Source organism: Rhinopithecus roxellana, chromosome 15 (assembly GCF_007565055.1).
Source record: "Rhinopithecus roxellana isolate Shanxi Qingling chromosome 15, ASM756505v1, whole genome shotgun sequence".
NCBI classification, from domain to species: domain Eukaryota; kingdom Metazoa; phylum Chordata; class Mammalia; order Primates; family Cercopithecidae; genus Rhinopithecus; species Rhinopithecus roxellana.
Window position 1 is genome coordinate 81,872,987 of NC_044563.1, and position 15,279 is coordinate 81,888,265.

Genomic DNA, 15,279 nt, shown 5'->3' on the forward strand with positions numbered 1-15,279 from the left:
TGTCCTTTTCCTATTCATTGAAGCTTTTCTTTTTCTTCTAAAAAATATACTTAGGTCAGGCATGGTGCCTCATGCCTGTAACCCCAGCACTTTAGGAGGCTGAGGTGGGAGGATGGCTTGAGCCCAGGAATTTGAGATCAGACTGGGCAACATGACAAGGCCCCATCTCTACAAAAAATACAAAAATTAGCCAGGCGTAGTGGCGCACGCCTGTGGTCCCAGCTACTCAGGAGGTGGCAGGCTGCAGTGAACTGTGATCATGCCACTGCACTCCAGGTTGGGTGACAGAGCAAGACTCTGCCTTAAAAAAAAAAAAAAATATATATACACACACACACACACACACACACACACACACACACACACACACGTACACACACACACATACACACACACTTACCAAAATGGAAATGTTCAAAATGGGAAAGATACTAAAAGGTATAGAGTTAAAGGTTGATCTCATCACCTGCCCAGTTCCCACTTTTTCCTAATAGGAAACCAAGTTGTATATTTTTTCAGAATATTTTTGTGCATATATAAACAAATGTAAGTATACTCTGTATTATTGTCCTATTTCATACCCATCATGTTTAACTTTGCACCTCGTTTTTTTCACAGAACTGTTTAAGGCATAATTTTTATAGAGCACTTCTTGCATCTCTTTATAGCTGTCTGTGTTCCAGTGTACAGTAATGTATTAAACAGTCTCTTGTTGATGGACTGTTTTCAATCTATTACATGGTTTTGCAATGCAACACTTATGGGTAGTTTTCAATCTATTACAAACAGTGTTGTAATGCAACCCTTGTACTTACATTAAGTACAAGGTCGTAAACTTTTATTTACATCATTTTTTTCAGTTGTGAAGTAGAATGCATTTCTACAAAAGTAGAATTACTGGATCAAAGTGTATATACATTTGTCATTTTGCTAGTTACAGCCAAATTTGCCCTCCCCAGTGGTGGTACCAATGTGTACTCTGGCCAGCACTGTGTGTGAGTGCCTGCCTGTTTCCTCCTCATCATTCTTCTGTATTGTTGAATTCTCTTTCAGAGAAGAAGTGCAATGGATTCCGCTGCCCAAATGGCACTTGCATCCCATCCAGCAAACATTGCGACGGTCTGCGTGACTGCTCTGATGGCTCCGATGAACAGCACTGCGGTGAGTTCATTCCTTGCCCCTAGGACGCACTCAGGCCTGGTGATTGTGAGTGAAGAGAGTATATTGGACTAAATCCTTTCATTTCCTCAGTACCTGCTTGTGGTTAGCTTTTAACTGAGTTGATCCCCGAGTACTTGGCTAGGACTCCTGGAGGCTGATCGTGGCAGAGGGACATGGTTTGGTTAAAGAACAGCAGGAAGAAAGGAAGCAGGGTTGGGGGCAATGGTGGGATTAGTTCGTACTTCAGTGAATTCGTTCGTAGTGTTTAGTTGGAATATGTTCTATTTCCAGCTGCATCTACAAGAACAGAAAACCAAACACCGCATGTTCTCACTCATAGGTGGGAACTGAACAATGAGATCACTTGGACTCGGAAAGGGGAACATCACACACCAGGGCCTATCATGGGGAGGGGGGAGGGGGGAGGGATTGCATTGGGGAGTTATACATGATATAAATGATGAATTGATGGGTGCTGACGAGTTGATGGGTGCAGCACACCAACATGGCACAAGTATACATATGTAACAAACCTGCACGTTATGCACATGTACCCTAGAACTTAAAGTCTAATAAAAAACAAACAAACAAAAAACAACAAAAAAATGAAATATGTTCTATTAATTGGCGGGTTGTTTTGAGTTGGCCACTTATTTCTACTTGCTAGGTTGTATTAGTGTTGCTGAGTGTCACCGGGGATGCAGTGGGGGGTGGGTGGCATTTTTAGGCCAGGTGACCCTTTTTATATTCAGTTTTCTTTAGACCCAGAAAGATTGTCTTGGGTCACTGGTGCTCATCCTTGATTACATATGGGAATCACCTGGGGAGCTTTAACACCTTCTGGTGCCTGGACCTTCCCCCCAGAGATTCTGATGTAATTAGCATAGGTGTGACTGGGGTGTCGGGACATTGATGGTGCTCCTGGTGATTCTTCTGTGCAGTCCGGATTGAGAGCTAATGTCTCAGTGCAGGGAGTGGCCAACTAGCCTGTGGGCAAAATCCAGTCCCTAACCTGCTCTATTAAATGAAGTTTGATTGGCATACAGTAACTACTATTTGTTTACATATTGTATATGGCTGCTGTCATGCTGTAGCAGTGGACTTGAGCAGTTGTGACAGAGGCTGTATGACTTGAAAACCCTGAAATACTTGCTTCCTAGTTGTGTTAGTTGGGGTTAGTTGGGGTTCTCCAGAAGAATAGGACCAATAGGATATGCATATGTATATATATATAGATTTATTTTAAGGAATTGTTTCATGCAATTTTGGAGGCTGGCAAGTCCCAAATTTGCTGGGTGAGCCAGCAGGCTGGAGACCCAGGGACACTCTAAGGCTATAGTTCAAGTCCAAAGGCCGTCAGGCTGCAAACCTTGGAGAGAGCCAGTTACAGTTCAAGTATGAAGGTCTCCTTGCTGTGTCCTCACATGGTCCTTTCTCTGTGTGGGCATTCCTGGTGTCTCCCTCTTCTCAAAGGACATTAATTCTATTGAGTTGGAGACCCATTCTTATGTTTTCATTTAACCTTAATTACTTTTTAAAGGTCCTATCTCCAAATACAGTCAAATTGGGGATCAGAGCTCCAACATACAAATTTTGGGGGGACACAGTACATTCCATTAGACTAGTTCCTTACAGAAAAATTTGCCTACCCCCATATTAGAGAGTCAGTATCATATTAATCATGCTTGAGATCAGGGGGTTTGATGCCAGACAGCTCTGGATTTCACTTTTGGCTTTATCTTCATCAGCTGTGTACTCTTGGCAAAATACTTAACGCTACTGCCCTTGTTTGCTCATTTTGAATTAGCAACAATAAAATCTCTCCTAATGTTGTCTTGAGGGTTTAATGATGCACTTTATGTCAAGTGCTTTAGCTCTAGCCTTGACAGAAAACAAGTGCTCAATAAATGGTGGTTTTTACTGTTGCTTCCTGAAGCCACATCTGTACCCGTATGCACTTGCCCAGGGCTAGAGGGCCCAGCCAGCCACAGTGCTCATGGCCTCTTCCCCACTCTGGATCCCTTACAGAGCCCCTCTGTACACACTTCATGGACTTCGTGTGTAAGAACCGCCAGCAGTGCCTGTTCCACTCCATGGTCTGTGACGGAATCATCCAGTGCCGCGATGGGTCCGATGAGGATGCGGCGTTTGCGGGATGCTGTGAGTTGGGGCAGGCAGAGGAGGTGACTCACGGTCACTAAAGAACTTGCACGGGAGTTTGGCCACCCTGGGGTTGTGTCTCTCTTTAATAACTTACAGGTCTTGGATGAGTGTTGAGGGGTTTGGCCACCCTGGAGTTGCACCTCTATTTAGCTTACACGTCCAGGTTGAGCGTCCAAGCTTGCCTTTTCTGAGAAAGACTTTCCTTTGTTGCTTAAGGAATCCTGCTTTTCAGTCGTGGGTGTATGTATAAAGGGCAGGATGGTGAGTGACCAGGGTCTTGGCTCAAGGGTCGCTGAGAGTGAGAGGCCTTCCTTGCCAGTGCTGTATCAGATGGCACCCCCAGCCTGCCGCAGCCTGTTACCCTGCTTCAATGGTCCTCCCACAACTCGCCCCACTTTGGACCTGTCTATTCATTTTGCTGCTTGAGCTTCACAGGAGCAGGGGCTTGTTTCATGCATTGCTATGGCCCTATCTTAAAACAGTGCCCTCCTTGGAGTAGCTCTTGTATTTGTTTGCTGGGACTGCTGTAGCAAAGTACCACAGACCAGGTGGCTCAAACAACAGAAATTTATTTCTCACAAGCCTGGGAGCTCGCAGACCAAGCTCAAGGTGTCGGCAGGGTTGGGTTCCTCCGAGTCCTCTCCTCTCTCCCTGGCCTCATAGACGGCCGCCTTCTCCCTGGCTCTTCACGCGGTCTTTCCTCTGTATACATCTGTGTCTACATTTCCTCTTCTGTAAGGACACCAGGCCTATTAGATTAGGGCCACCCAGATCACCTCATTCTAACTTTTCCTCTTTCAAGCCCTTATCTCTAAATTCAGTCCTGTTTCTGAGAGACTGGAGGTTGGAACTTAAACACATGATTTTTGGGGGGATAAACTCAACTCATAACACGATTCGGTAAAGATTCACGGAATGAATTAATGAACAAAGTGTGTGCTCTGTTTAGATTAGGTTTGGCTTTTGCTTTCAAGGTATGTTTTAGCCAGACAGTCCCTTGCCAGGACTCACTGCTGTTCCCCCTTGCTTCTGAGCAGCACTGCTGCTTCGACCCCTCAGCCTGGAAGTTCCCAGACTTCATGGATGTTTGTTTCCTCTGTAGCCCAAGATCCTGAGTTCCACAAGGTTTGTGATGAGTTCGGTTTCCAGTGTCAGAATGGAGTGTGCATCAGTTTGATTTGGAAATGTGACGGGATGGATGATTGCGGCGATTATTCTGATGAAGCCAACTGTGGTAAGATGTCAGATCTGCCTCCTCGCATCCTAATCCTCTAGTTACAGTGATGCCTGCAGTTACAGGGACACTCACCGACACCCCCACTGCAGACTTGACCTTCCCCTAGCTCAGCAGCAGTTGCTGTCAGTTCCTGAATCCTCACACGAGGTGTTGAGTCTTGAAGTGGGCAGCTGGCACCCAGCAGGTGCTAGGGAAAAGTTTATTTGATCTCCTTTCCTTTCTGCAGTTGGGAAGACCACATTATGTATAAGGAAGATGGTAGATAAGGAATTATGGTAAATATTATGGAGTGACCTCCCCCTAAAAGTGACAGGCCACTGTGTAATAGTTATTGTCACCATTGCCTTACCATCAATAGTTGTTTTATTCCTTTAGTGAAATGTCAAAATTAAAATTCAGGTGATGATTCTCAGGATATCATAGTATAGATCAGAGGAACATGGGTTAGGGGCTGGGAAGATGGGGTTTTGTATAGTTCGTAGGTATATTTTTTGTTGCCCACTGGGTCCATGAAGCTGCCTTATCTCTCTATGGGTGGGAAGTGCGGGTTGCCCAGGAACTTGGGTCTGGAGGAGGATGCATAGAGTTGGAGCCCCGTGTTCACACTGGTGCGGGGGAAGCGACTGATGACATGGTTGATCTCCGCAGAAAACCCCACAGAAGCCCCAAACTGCTCCCGCTACTTCCAGTTCCGGTGTGAGAATGGCCACTGCATCCCCAACAGATGGAAATGCGACAGGGAGAATGACTGTGGGGACTGGACTGATGAGAAGGATTGTGGAGGTAAGAGGCCCCAGGGTCCTGGGTCAGCCCCATAACCAAGGCACACCAGAATAGTTCCACCAGCTATGCAGGATGTGCCTGGCTTATTCCGTGTTTTGGGGGGCATATTTTTGTGAGAATAGTGACTCAAATTTTTTCTAATCCTCTTTCTCATTTTGAAATAAGTATGGTTGGTGTCTCCTATTTTCAGGCTGTTTATTCTGTATTTTCAGGGCAGAGTGAGAAGTCTAGAGCCTTCCTACTCACAGTGTGGTTTGCAACCAGTAGCATCTGCATCTCATTGGAGCTTGTTAGCAATGCAGAATCTCTGACCTCACCCCAGACCTACAGAGTCAGAATCTGCATATGCTAATAAGGCCCCAGGTCCTGTGTGCTCCACCATGCATTTGAGGAGCACTCATGTGGAATGCAGACTTGCCCCTTTCGTTTCTGGCATTCTCATCTCTGAACCAGGTCGTGGGGTAGTTGAGGTTGAATTAACTAGAAAACAATGCTTCACCTCAGTAGGAATTCTCTTAGCCACCCCGTGGCTCCTCAGCCACCTGTTTCTTCCACCAGCCCCTGCGAAAGCAAACGTATCTGAGTATTAGCCCAAATCAAATATAGTAAGGGAAATCTACTCCCCCAAAGGGAAAAGAATATCGCCTTTTCTGACAACCTGTTATACATGATTTCTAGATTAGCCACTGCTCAGAGCTGTGCCTGGCACTGGCCTCCCTCAGCAGGTACAGCTAAAACTGGGACATCCGCACTAGGTTTGGGACACACTTGGTCTAAGATCAAGCTGCTTCTAATGTCCTGGGTTTCCTTGCTTGGTGTTTTTCTCAGATTCACATATTCTTCCCTTCTCGACTCCTGGGCCCTCCACGTGTCTGCCCAATTACTACCGCTGCAGCAGTGGGACCTGTGTGATGGACACCTGGGTGTGCGACGGGTACCGAGATTGTGCAGATGGCTCAGATGAGGAAGCCTGCCCCTCGCTTGGTGAGTTCTGGCCCAGGTCCTCTGCTGTGGTACCTGCTGTTGTGGAAAGGACCTTCTGGGGGTGTGCTCTGGGCAAAACCCAACTGGGCCTCATGCCCTGCTGTCTGGGACTCCGCTGTGTGGCCAGGTTGCCTGTCACTAATGGTGCACCTCCAGGGAAGGCTGATTTCTAGCATATCTCCCTGGATCACAGACACATAGGAAATTGGAATGGGAGCATCTCATCCTCTATAACTGGCCTCTGACCTTCCTGCAAGAGGCCAGCCACCCTGATTTCCACCCAGGCTGTGGTTGTGCCACCTTTGCTGCCTTCTTAGTGGGAAAGTACAAATTGGAATTAATGCGACACTTTTTGTGTGTGTATTAAACTCTCAGGGGAGAGAGCCCCATTCCACTTGCTAGTTGGCTGGCCTGTCCAACTGAAAGAAGGGTAAGCACTGCCATCTAGTGGCTAAACTCAAAGAGGCAGCTGAAGGTCTGTAGTCACTATGTTGTTGGAGGCGGGGGTAGACCGTGAAACCCTTTCTCGTGCGTGCTCTTAACTGCAGGCAGAACAGAGGTAAGGATCCTGTCTTCTTTCCTAAACAGGAGTCTGCTTCAAACTCAGTTATAATAGGAGAACAAATAATTTTTTGCATGCTTTGCGTGATCGTTTCCTTTCTTCTGTGACCATGTTCATTCCATTGCTTCCTTGTTTAAAAACATCAAAATCCCAAACTTGAGTGAAGCTAAATCATAGAGAGATCTCCTGGGTTCCAACCAGAAATTCTGATTCTATGTTTTTTTATAAAACATTCTGAAAATGATGGTTTTACTAGGGTGGTCTTTTTGCCATATTGAGTTTCCTCTTGTTCTCCTGTCTAGAAGCTCAATTTTTGACAATTTCTATTTTCCAGGCCCTCTATGAGCTGACTCCTCCTTGACTCCCTGGATTCCTTACCTCAGCCAAGCTAGGTTCCTCACCTTCTCCAGACAGACTTGCTTCTTTCCTGCCTGTGCACCTGCAGCAAGGTTTTGCCCTCAGCAGAAACTCCTGTACCCTCAACCTCGTCTTCCTACTTTCGTTATCACTTGAAACCCACCGTCCATCAGTGCAAACAGAGGCATGGATTTTATAGCAAAAGAGACCTTGATGTGTTAATATCATCAGAACTTCTCAAAATATGGTGCAAAGACCACCCTAATGGAATCGCCTGGGGTGTTTAGAAAAAAACATAGAATGAGAATTTTTGGGTGGAGCCCAGGAGATCCCCATATGATTCTTAGGTTCACTAAAGTTTGGGATTTCTGCTTTGAACAAATAGGGCATTATTCTCCTTTCAAGTTCCACCTCTATGGAGCTTTCACTGATTCCTTTAACTGATTTCCATCTCTTTTCCAGTCTCATTTAACTTACCCATTGACCTTTTGCTTCTTAACTAGGATCTGCTCTATATTGCTTCCTAATTATTTCATGTGTGTTGATCTTTGCTTCCATAGCCATTACGTGGATTTCCTGTTTGGGGATCATGCCATCTACTACTTTGAATCCTGCTCTGTGTCTCCTACAATAATTGGCAAATAGTCAGTATCCCCTAAATGCTTCTCAAATTAAAATGAATTGTAAAAAACGAAACAAAACTTAGTGTCTGTCCTTTCCCCTCCAGGCCTACGTATTTATTGAATAACTTGATTATCCTCTCCAAGTTGTCTTTTCTTATTAAAACTTTGACCAGGACATTAATAGACTCTAGCAAATTCTGACTAATCCATTGAGCAGATCTCTGTTTATATATCCTATTCAGCTTTTGTGCTTTCTTTTTTGTGTGCAGTGCTGGGACAGATTTAAACTCGTTGTTGTCTGTAGCTCTTGGATCTTCTTTGTTTAGTGTAGAACTCTCCTAACTGGTTTATCAGCCTCATATTTCTCCCCCTTTCAGTTTTTCTTCTGATAAGGCCCATACTGATGAACGATCATGTCCTCCCCAGTATTGAAGCCCTCTGGTGCCTCCCTTATTGTCCAGGAATAAGTGACATGATTTGCCTTGGCCTGACTTTCTCCCCCTTTTTATTTTTTATCACCTGTCTCCATGTACCTTGTGTTTCTGCAGAGTGGTTCTGGGATTTAGGGAAAGCCCTTTTGAAAATTCAATTAAAACTATAGAATAGGCACAATATCCTAAAGTTAATAATTGCTTTTTTCATTTGTTTGCTTAGGTTGTTTTGTACCATTTGCCAATGCTTTCTACCTTTCAGTCACCACTCAGGATAACTTTCCACAGGTCAACATGTCCAGGGATGTATCAGGTTCAGCTTTTCTCTTGGAGATATTCCTTCTAACAACTTGGATTCTCCTTTCTGGACAGATTGTTCTGTAGTCCTCCTGTGTGCCTGTTATGCTGGAATTTTCATGGCCTCCTTAGAATTCTCTTTGCCTTTCTCCCAGTTTAGATTCCTTGTTTCCTGGATCTTGTGTTTTGCTTTTTCTTAGTTTACTCCCTTGTTTGGGTGGAGTGCATCCTTCAGTAGCCTTGTCAGGTGAATATGATGATGCAGTGGCCAAGGACACTGTGATAACAGCTCTCACGTGTTTGTCTCTTGAATTTTGCTGCTCTGGTGTGTACTAGTTGCCCTATATACCTGGGGCACAACTGCCTTCTAGGACGTTGCACTATCATCATCCTCAGTATTCGCTTTTACCTCCATCTCCTGTTGGAACTCCTGTTTTCTGTGTCCCAGTTTTTCTCTTTTTAGTTTAATCCCATGTTTTGGTAGAGCACATTTTCTGGAAAATGCCTGAGAAAATGCATGTGGGAGGCCTGTGTGAGGTCTTGCTTGTCTTAAAGTGTTTTAATTCTGTCTTCAGACTTAATTGATAGTTGGGCTGGGTTTGGCATGCTCAATTGTAAGTAATTTTCCTTCAGAATTTTGAAGGTTTTGTTCTACTGCCTTCAAGCAGCTTTTGGGAAATCCAAAAGCCATTTTGATTCTGATTTTTTTTTTTTTTTTTTTTTTTTGTATGTGACCTGTTTTTAATCCTCTAGAAGCTTGTAGAATCTTCCCTTTGGCACCAGTGTTTTAAAATTTCACAATGATGTGCTTTGCTGTGAGACCCTTTCCATCCAACGTAGTAGACACTTGCACACTTTTTGATTATGGAAGTTTATATATTTTAGTTCAAGGAGTTTTTCTTGAAATTTTTATTAATGATATTTCCCTCTCTATTTTCTCTTATTTCCTGGAACTCTTGTCATTCATATGTTGTCTTCTGATCTGGTCTTCTTCCTTATTTTTTTAAAAATCTTTTATATTTTTTAACATTCCCTTCCCCCCCCACCCCCAACTTGCTAGGAGATTTACTCAACTTTATATTTCAACTTTTTGCTGAGTTTTTCATTTTTGTTGTCATGGTTTTAACTTTGAGAGCTTTTCCATTTTTACCACTGTCCCTTTTTATGGTTTCCTGTTTTGTTTTGTTTTGTTTTCATAGACATATATTCTTTCTTTCTGAACATATTAAGGGCATTTGTTTCTGAAGTTTTCTTCTTGCAAAGCCTGTATTTCCTCCAAATGGCCTTTTTAGGGGTTGGGGGCTCTGTTTGGCTTTCTGCCTTTCCCGTCAAAGCTTTTTCTCAGCTAGTCCTTGGTTGCTGCTCTGCTTATGTTTAAGGCTGGGGACTAGAGCACTGCTAAGTCATTCTGAGCACATGGGTGGGCTTGTCAACTTCGAGGTTCATGGCTGGGAACCATGGGGGAGCTCTGAATCTCGGTTACTTCAGGGTTAGTCTCTGAAGCTGGTCATTTTCCCCAGAGAAGATTATTAGATCTCCTGCCTGGACAATAGGTATCTTATTGCTAGGATCCTCGGAGAAGAGGACTGGGGCTCCCATATGTAGGTTTAATCCCCCTTTTATCAGTGGGATATACTTGCTCTCAACTACGCCTATCTACACAACTCTCTGTTTTTGCCCTCTCCAAACAACAACCCTCCATTCTTCTACTGGGGTGACTATGGATCGGTTGTCTGGTGGGACTGATAGGAGGGGATATAGGAAATGTAGCTGCATCTTAAACATCGTTCAGTCAGTTTCCTTATTTTAACTCCTCCTTCTTCACTTCTGGTTGGGAGATACCAGTTTCTGAGCTTTTGGAGGACTGTGTGTTGTTGATCTGATTGGTTCTGAGCTTTCTCGTGTGACGGCTTACGGTAGGATGCAGCCTTCGCTGGCCTCTTTAGTCACATACCGCTGTCTGTCTGCTTTCCAGCTCCCAAATCTCATTATCCATGTCCTCACGGATTTAGGTCTTTGAAAACAATCTCTTGTCTGTGACTTTAGTGGGATCCTGTGAGGAAGCAACATTAGATGTCTGTATCTACTGAGCTCTCTATCTGGAACTTGCATTTGTCTTCAGGTTCCCACTATAATTTCTAAAGCACCGTAATCTCCTAGCATATTGATTGGTTGCTGTTATTGGCCAGCTCCCTCAATACTAAAAAGTGAACTTTAAAAATCTTTTATTTTAGCAAATGTCACTGCTGCCTCCACTCCCACCCAACTTGGGCGATGTGACCGATTTGAATTCGAATGCCACCAACCAAAGAAGTGTATTCCCAACTGGAAGCGCTGTGATGGCCACCGAGATTGCCAGGATGGCCGGGACGAGGCCAATTGCCGTGAGTAGTCAGAAAGCCCTTCACCCCCTGGGCACATTTCTGCAGACAGCGCAGTTCCAGTGCTTCTGCTTCATTTCTGGATCAGCACACGCCTGTGTGTGAGTCTGTGTACTTTTGCATAACCATGCTCTTACTGCATTCTCCACAAGAGGTTTGCCACGTGCACCCATTCCGTTGCGTTAGTCACTTTCTTTTTAATAAGTTGACTGCGTTTTAAATACCAGGAGCGTGTCCAATAAAAATACTTTCTGAATGACTAAAATAAATATTTTAGATAGGTTTCATAAGCATATTTAACTCTTTAAAAACACCCATGGGGAAAGCCACAACTCTTCTGTATGTGCATTCATTCTTCTGGAAGTATTTAGTGAGCCCTTACTGGGCATAGAGGCCATGTTGTTAGAGGGTTTGCCTCTAGCTCCCCATTAAGAAAATTCATTCTTAGCCTTTAGGGTAATTATGGTTGGTGAGATAGTGTGCTGAGCCACATGGGGAGTAATCGCAAGGCCATCTGAACCCAGGGTGAAGTGATGCATGCATTCTCTACAGGTTTGGAGTTGGTAGTTTTCAAACACAGTGGGTCCTGGTGTTCGGTCCTCTGATGTACCCAGGGAGGATCTTTGGAGTAAGTGATGGAGGGAGACACTGGCTTCTGCAAGTGTTATCCTCATGTGACCAGTCAGCGCTTTTCAGTCCCTGGCCACACACTAATGCCACCGCTGGCTGGTCTGTCCTACTGTAGTGGACTAGGGAGGGCATGGCTGGAACGGTGCTTATGCAGCCTCTCACCAGCCTGCCTCCTTGATGGTTGGGTGCTGCTCTGGCTCAGGGATCCCAGCTTTGCGGTCCTCCCCTCCATCCAGTCTCCTGCTGGCTGCAGACAACAGATGTCCTAGCCAGTCACACTCCCTTCCTTGCCAGGATAGGGCTTCGTCCATGCTTGCCTGATTCCTGCCCTGGTGAATGTAGAGGAAGCTCCTCTCACTCTCTGCTGAGAGGCTCCCTGCCGCCAAGCCCTAACCCTAAGCAGCAAATGTCTCAGTTCCTCCACTTTGATCCCTGTTCTGGTCCCATTTTTTTTTAATCTTAAAATAATGACTTCTTCAACCAATGACAAACTAAGCCTCACTTGGAACCCTACCGAATCTTACCATTTAGAGATGGAATAGAATCTGAGGTGGAGGTTAGTCATCTCTTAATTCCTCTCATTCAGTATTTATAAAATTTATGGGACTTAGCAGGATCATGTGGAAGTACGTATAAGAAATGTGAATTTGGTGATCTCACCTCAGACCACTGAATCAAGAGCAATGGTGGAGGAAATGCTCGGGAACCCAAGTCTGGGATCGCAGCTCACTGCAGCTTCCGCCTTTTGAGCTGAAGTGATTCTCTTGCCTCAGCCTCCCGAGTAGCTGGGATTACAGGCATGCACTACTATGCCTGGCTAATTTTTGTATTTTCAGTACAGACAGCGTTTTGCCATGTTGGCCAGGCTGGTCTTGAACTCCTGACCTCAAGTGATCTGTCCACCTTGACCTCCCAAAGTGCTGGGATTACAGGCCTAAGCCACCATGCCTGGTGACTGGCAATACAGATTCTAGTGGGAGGGTCATCAAGTCAGCAGCTATCCTACAGTGTGGTGTAGGCAGTAGCAGAAGTGATCCAAGGAACTGGCATAGTTCACAGGTGGGCCAGCTTCCTGGAGAGGTGGAGACAGGCCAGGAGAGGCAGCCCCATTGATGGTGACTGGACAACGGTGGGACAAGGTGGCAGATGATGGGCATCCTAGACACAGGGGACAGCATGTATAGTTCAAGGCTCAGAGGCATAGGAAAACAGACCTGTAGAGTGGTTGTGAGTGGGACAAAGGTGAGTGCAGAGAGGTAGGCCTGAGGTGGATAGGGCGACCCCTGTGCTTAGAGTTTATTTTGCTGGTCCTAGGGAGCCATTGAAGATTTCAGAGATGGGGTTTTTATATCTTAGATCACTTGGACTTCATCACGTGGGGAATGGGTTAGAAGAAGGCTGAGGTGAGATTGGAAGCTGGGTGCCCATTAGGAGGCTTATTTGATGGGACTGTAAAGGTGAAAAAGGGAGAGTGACCTCTTAGTATATTGGAGGTACTATTAACAGCATCCAGTGAGGTTTTTTTGGCAGTGGTGATTAGGAAAAAGGAAGAATGAGGGTTTCCCCCAGGATGACAGTGAAAGCTGATGCCACCAGCTATGCGGGGGATGCTGAGGATGAGGAGTCACAGCTTTCCCTGGGTGGGGCTAGGCACGATGGTGGGTTCGTTGATTGACATTAGCGTCTGAGGTAGTGCAAGTCATCCTGGTAGAAAGTGAAAGGGGAAGGTCAGAAACTGGGGCATTGTTGTCTTCCTTTTCATTTTACTGCATTAATTGTCCGTGCACGTGTCCTTCACTTGCCCGTTGGAATGAGCCTTTGCCAATTTTCACACGTTTGTTGTTCCTTATGATGATCTCTACAGTGATGGACTTTTGGAGACGAATTTCATTCTAGGCCTTGATGTGCTCTGAGTTAAGAGAAAAAATCATCTTGGCCAAGTCCTTAACTTGAAATATGAAACTAATTTATTTCCACCATGCATAGGTTTTTCTCCTAACACTTGGTTTTTCGGCAGGGGTCCCGGGACCCCCATCGTTCCTGCATCCTTTCATCTCTGGGAATGTCACTTTTGCTTTTGTTTCAGCTGCCTGAAGGGTCTTTTCTTTGACTAAAAGTCAAGGAATTGGATACGTTGTTACCTAGGGTTCTTTTTTTTCAAGAAACAGCCTTTGAGTCTTTCTAATTCTTCGGTTTCTAAGGTAGGGTGATTTCTTTTTGTTTCGTTTATTTATTTATTTGTTTATTTTAGTTTAGGAAGATTGTAAGGAATCTTTCATTACTAAACTATTCCTATTGGAACTCAGGAATTGAGCAGTTTCAGATCCATTTTGGGGATGGATTTCTCTCCGTCCAGAACATGCCCCTTGTTATCTGGAACCCAAGAACCAAAAAGATTAAGATAATTTGATATCTCTTGATACTTGCATATAAATCCATAGACGTAAATACATAAATCTATAAAAATAAACCAAATAGACCAGGCGCGGTGGCTCACGCCTGGAATCCCAGCACTTTGGGAGGCCGAGGCAGGTGGATCACCTGAGGTCGGGAGTTTGAGACCAGCCTGACCAATATGGAGAAACCCCATCTCTACTAAAAATGCAAAATTGGCTGGGCGTGGCGGCACATGCCTGTCATCCTAGCTGTTTGGGAGGCTGAGGTAGGAGAATCGCTTGAACCCAGGAGGCAGAGGTTGCAGTGAGCTGAGATCTGGCCACTGCACTCCAGCCTGGGCAACAAGAGTGAAACTCTGTCACATAAATTAAAAAGTAAACCAAATAAATTCAGATGTTGAGGGATATTTTAATCTCCTTGGTTAACATTTCCATATTACATCTCTTTCTCATTTCTTTGTCATGTCTATCAATTATAAGGTTGAGCTTTGTCATTTTCTTTCAAAGTTAATGCAAGTTCATACAATTAAGTGTTTAGATTCACTGATAGAGTTTGTCTTCAATATAATTAATTTTCCTGCTGTGTACTTCTTTTTTTTAAGTTCTGTGTTTAGCAGGATGTGGCAGCCTTTGATAAGCCTTAAAAGATTCTTGTTTCTCATTCTATCGCCTTACATACTTCTTCCGTTGTTATGCCTGTTTACTTTCTTGCATTTTGGCTGTTCTGTTTTTCGCTTTGCTTTATCATAAATGGTCTTTTTCAGGCTGCTTCTGCTTTGCTCTATTCGCTGTGGTAATATTTTCTGATGCTTTCTAAAGTGGTCCTATCTTCTTTAATGACCAGATGAAAACTTGGAAGGCAATGCCTGTCATACTTGCAAATAATACAAAGTTGCCCAGATAGCTTATTTTCTGGCAAAACACTCAGGATTTATCAAGGGAAGCTAAACGTTGGTGGTGGGTTTTAATGTGCTATTCATTATTCTCAGGCAAATCATGTATTCATTCCACTTAATTCTCAAAATAACTGTGATTTTGGTATTATCTCCTTTGCTGAGATAGGAGAATTAAGGATCCAAGAGCGTCACCTAGCCAGTACCAGACTGGGTTATTTATTTAGGTTGAAAGCCATGTTGAAAGTTCTCAACAGGGAAGAATACACCAAAACCAACACAGATGAACCGAATAGGGATTAGTGTACAATTCTGCCCTTACATTAAAGGAATGAACAAAGTGGACTCCTAGAGTGTTAAACCAACGGGGACAGGTTGGCC

The 15,279-nt window shown here is 44.4% G+C and overlaps 1 protein-coding gene across 2 annotated transcripts in view; it reads left to right on the forward strand.

Annotated features, from left to right (window-relative positions):
- The window catches only part of SORL1 (sortilin related receptor 1), a 184,896-nt gene that overhangs the window by 136,656 nt on the left and 32,961 nt on the right, over window positions 1-15,279 (forward strand). For both annotated transcript variants that reach the window (XM_030917509.1, XM_010356463.2), the window contains 6 exons: window positions 1,054-1,161; window positions 3,190-3,321; window positions 4,427-4,558; window positions 5,210-5,344; window positions 6,173-6,328; window positions 10,833-10,982. In XM_030917509.1, the coding sequence (XP_030773369.1) occupies window positions 1,054-1,161; window positions 3,190-3,321; window positions 4,427-4,558; window positions 5,210-5,344; window positions 6,173-6,328; window positions 10,833-10,982 (813 nt within the window). The remainder of the gene's footprint in view (window positions 1-1,053; window positions 1,162-3,189; window positions 3,322-4,426; window positions 4,559-5,209; window positions 5,345-6,172; window positions 6,329-10,832; window positions 10,983-15,279) is intronic.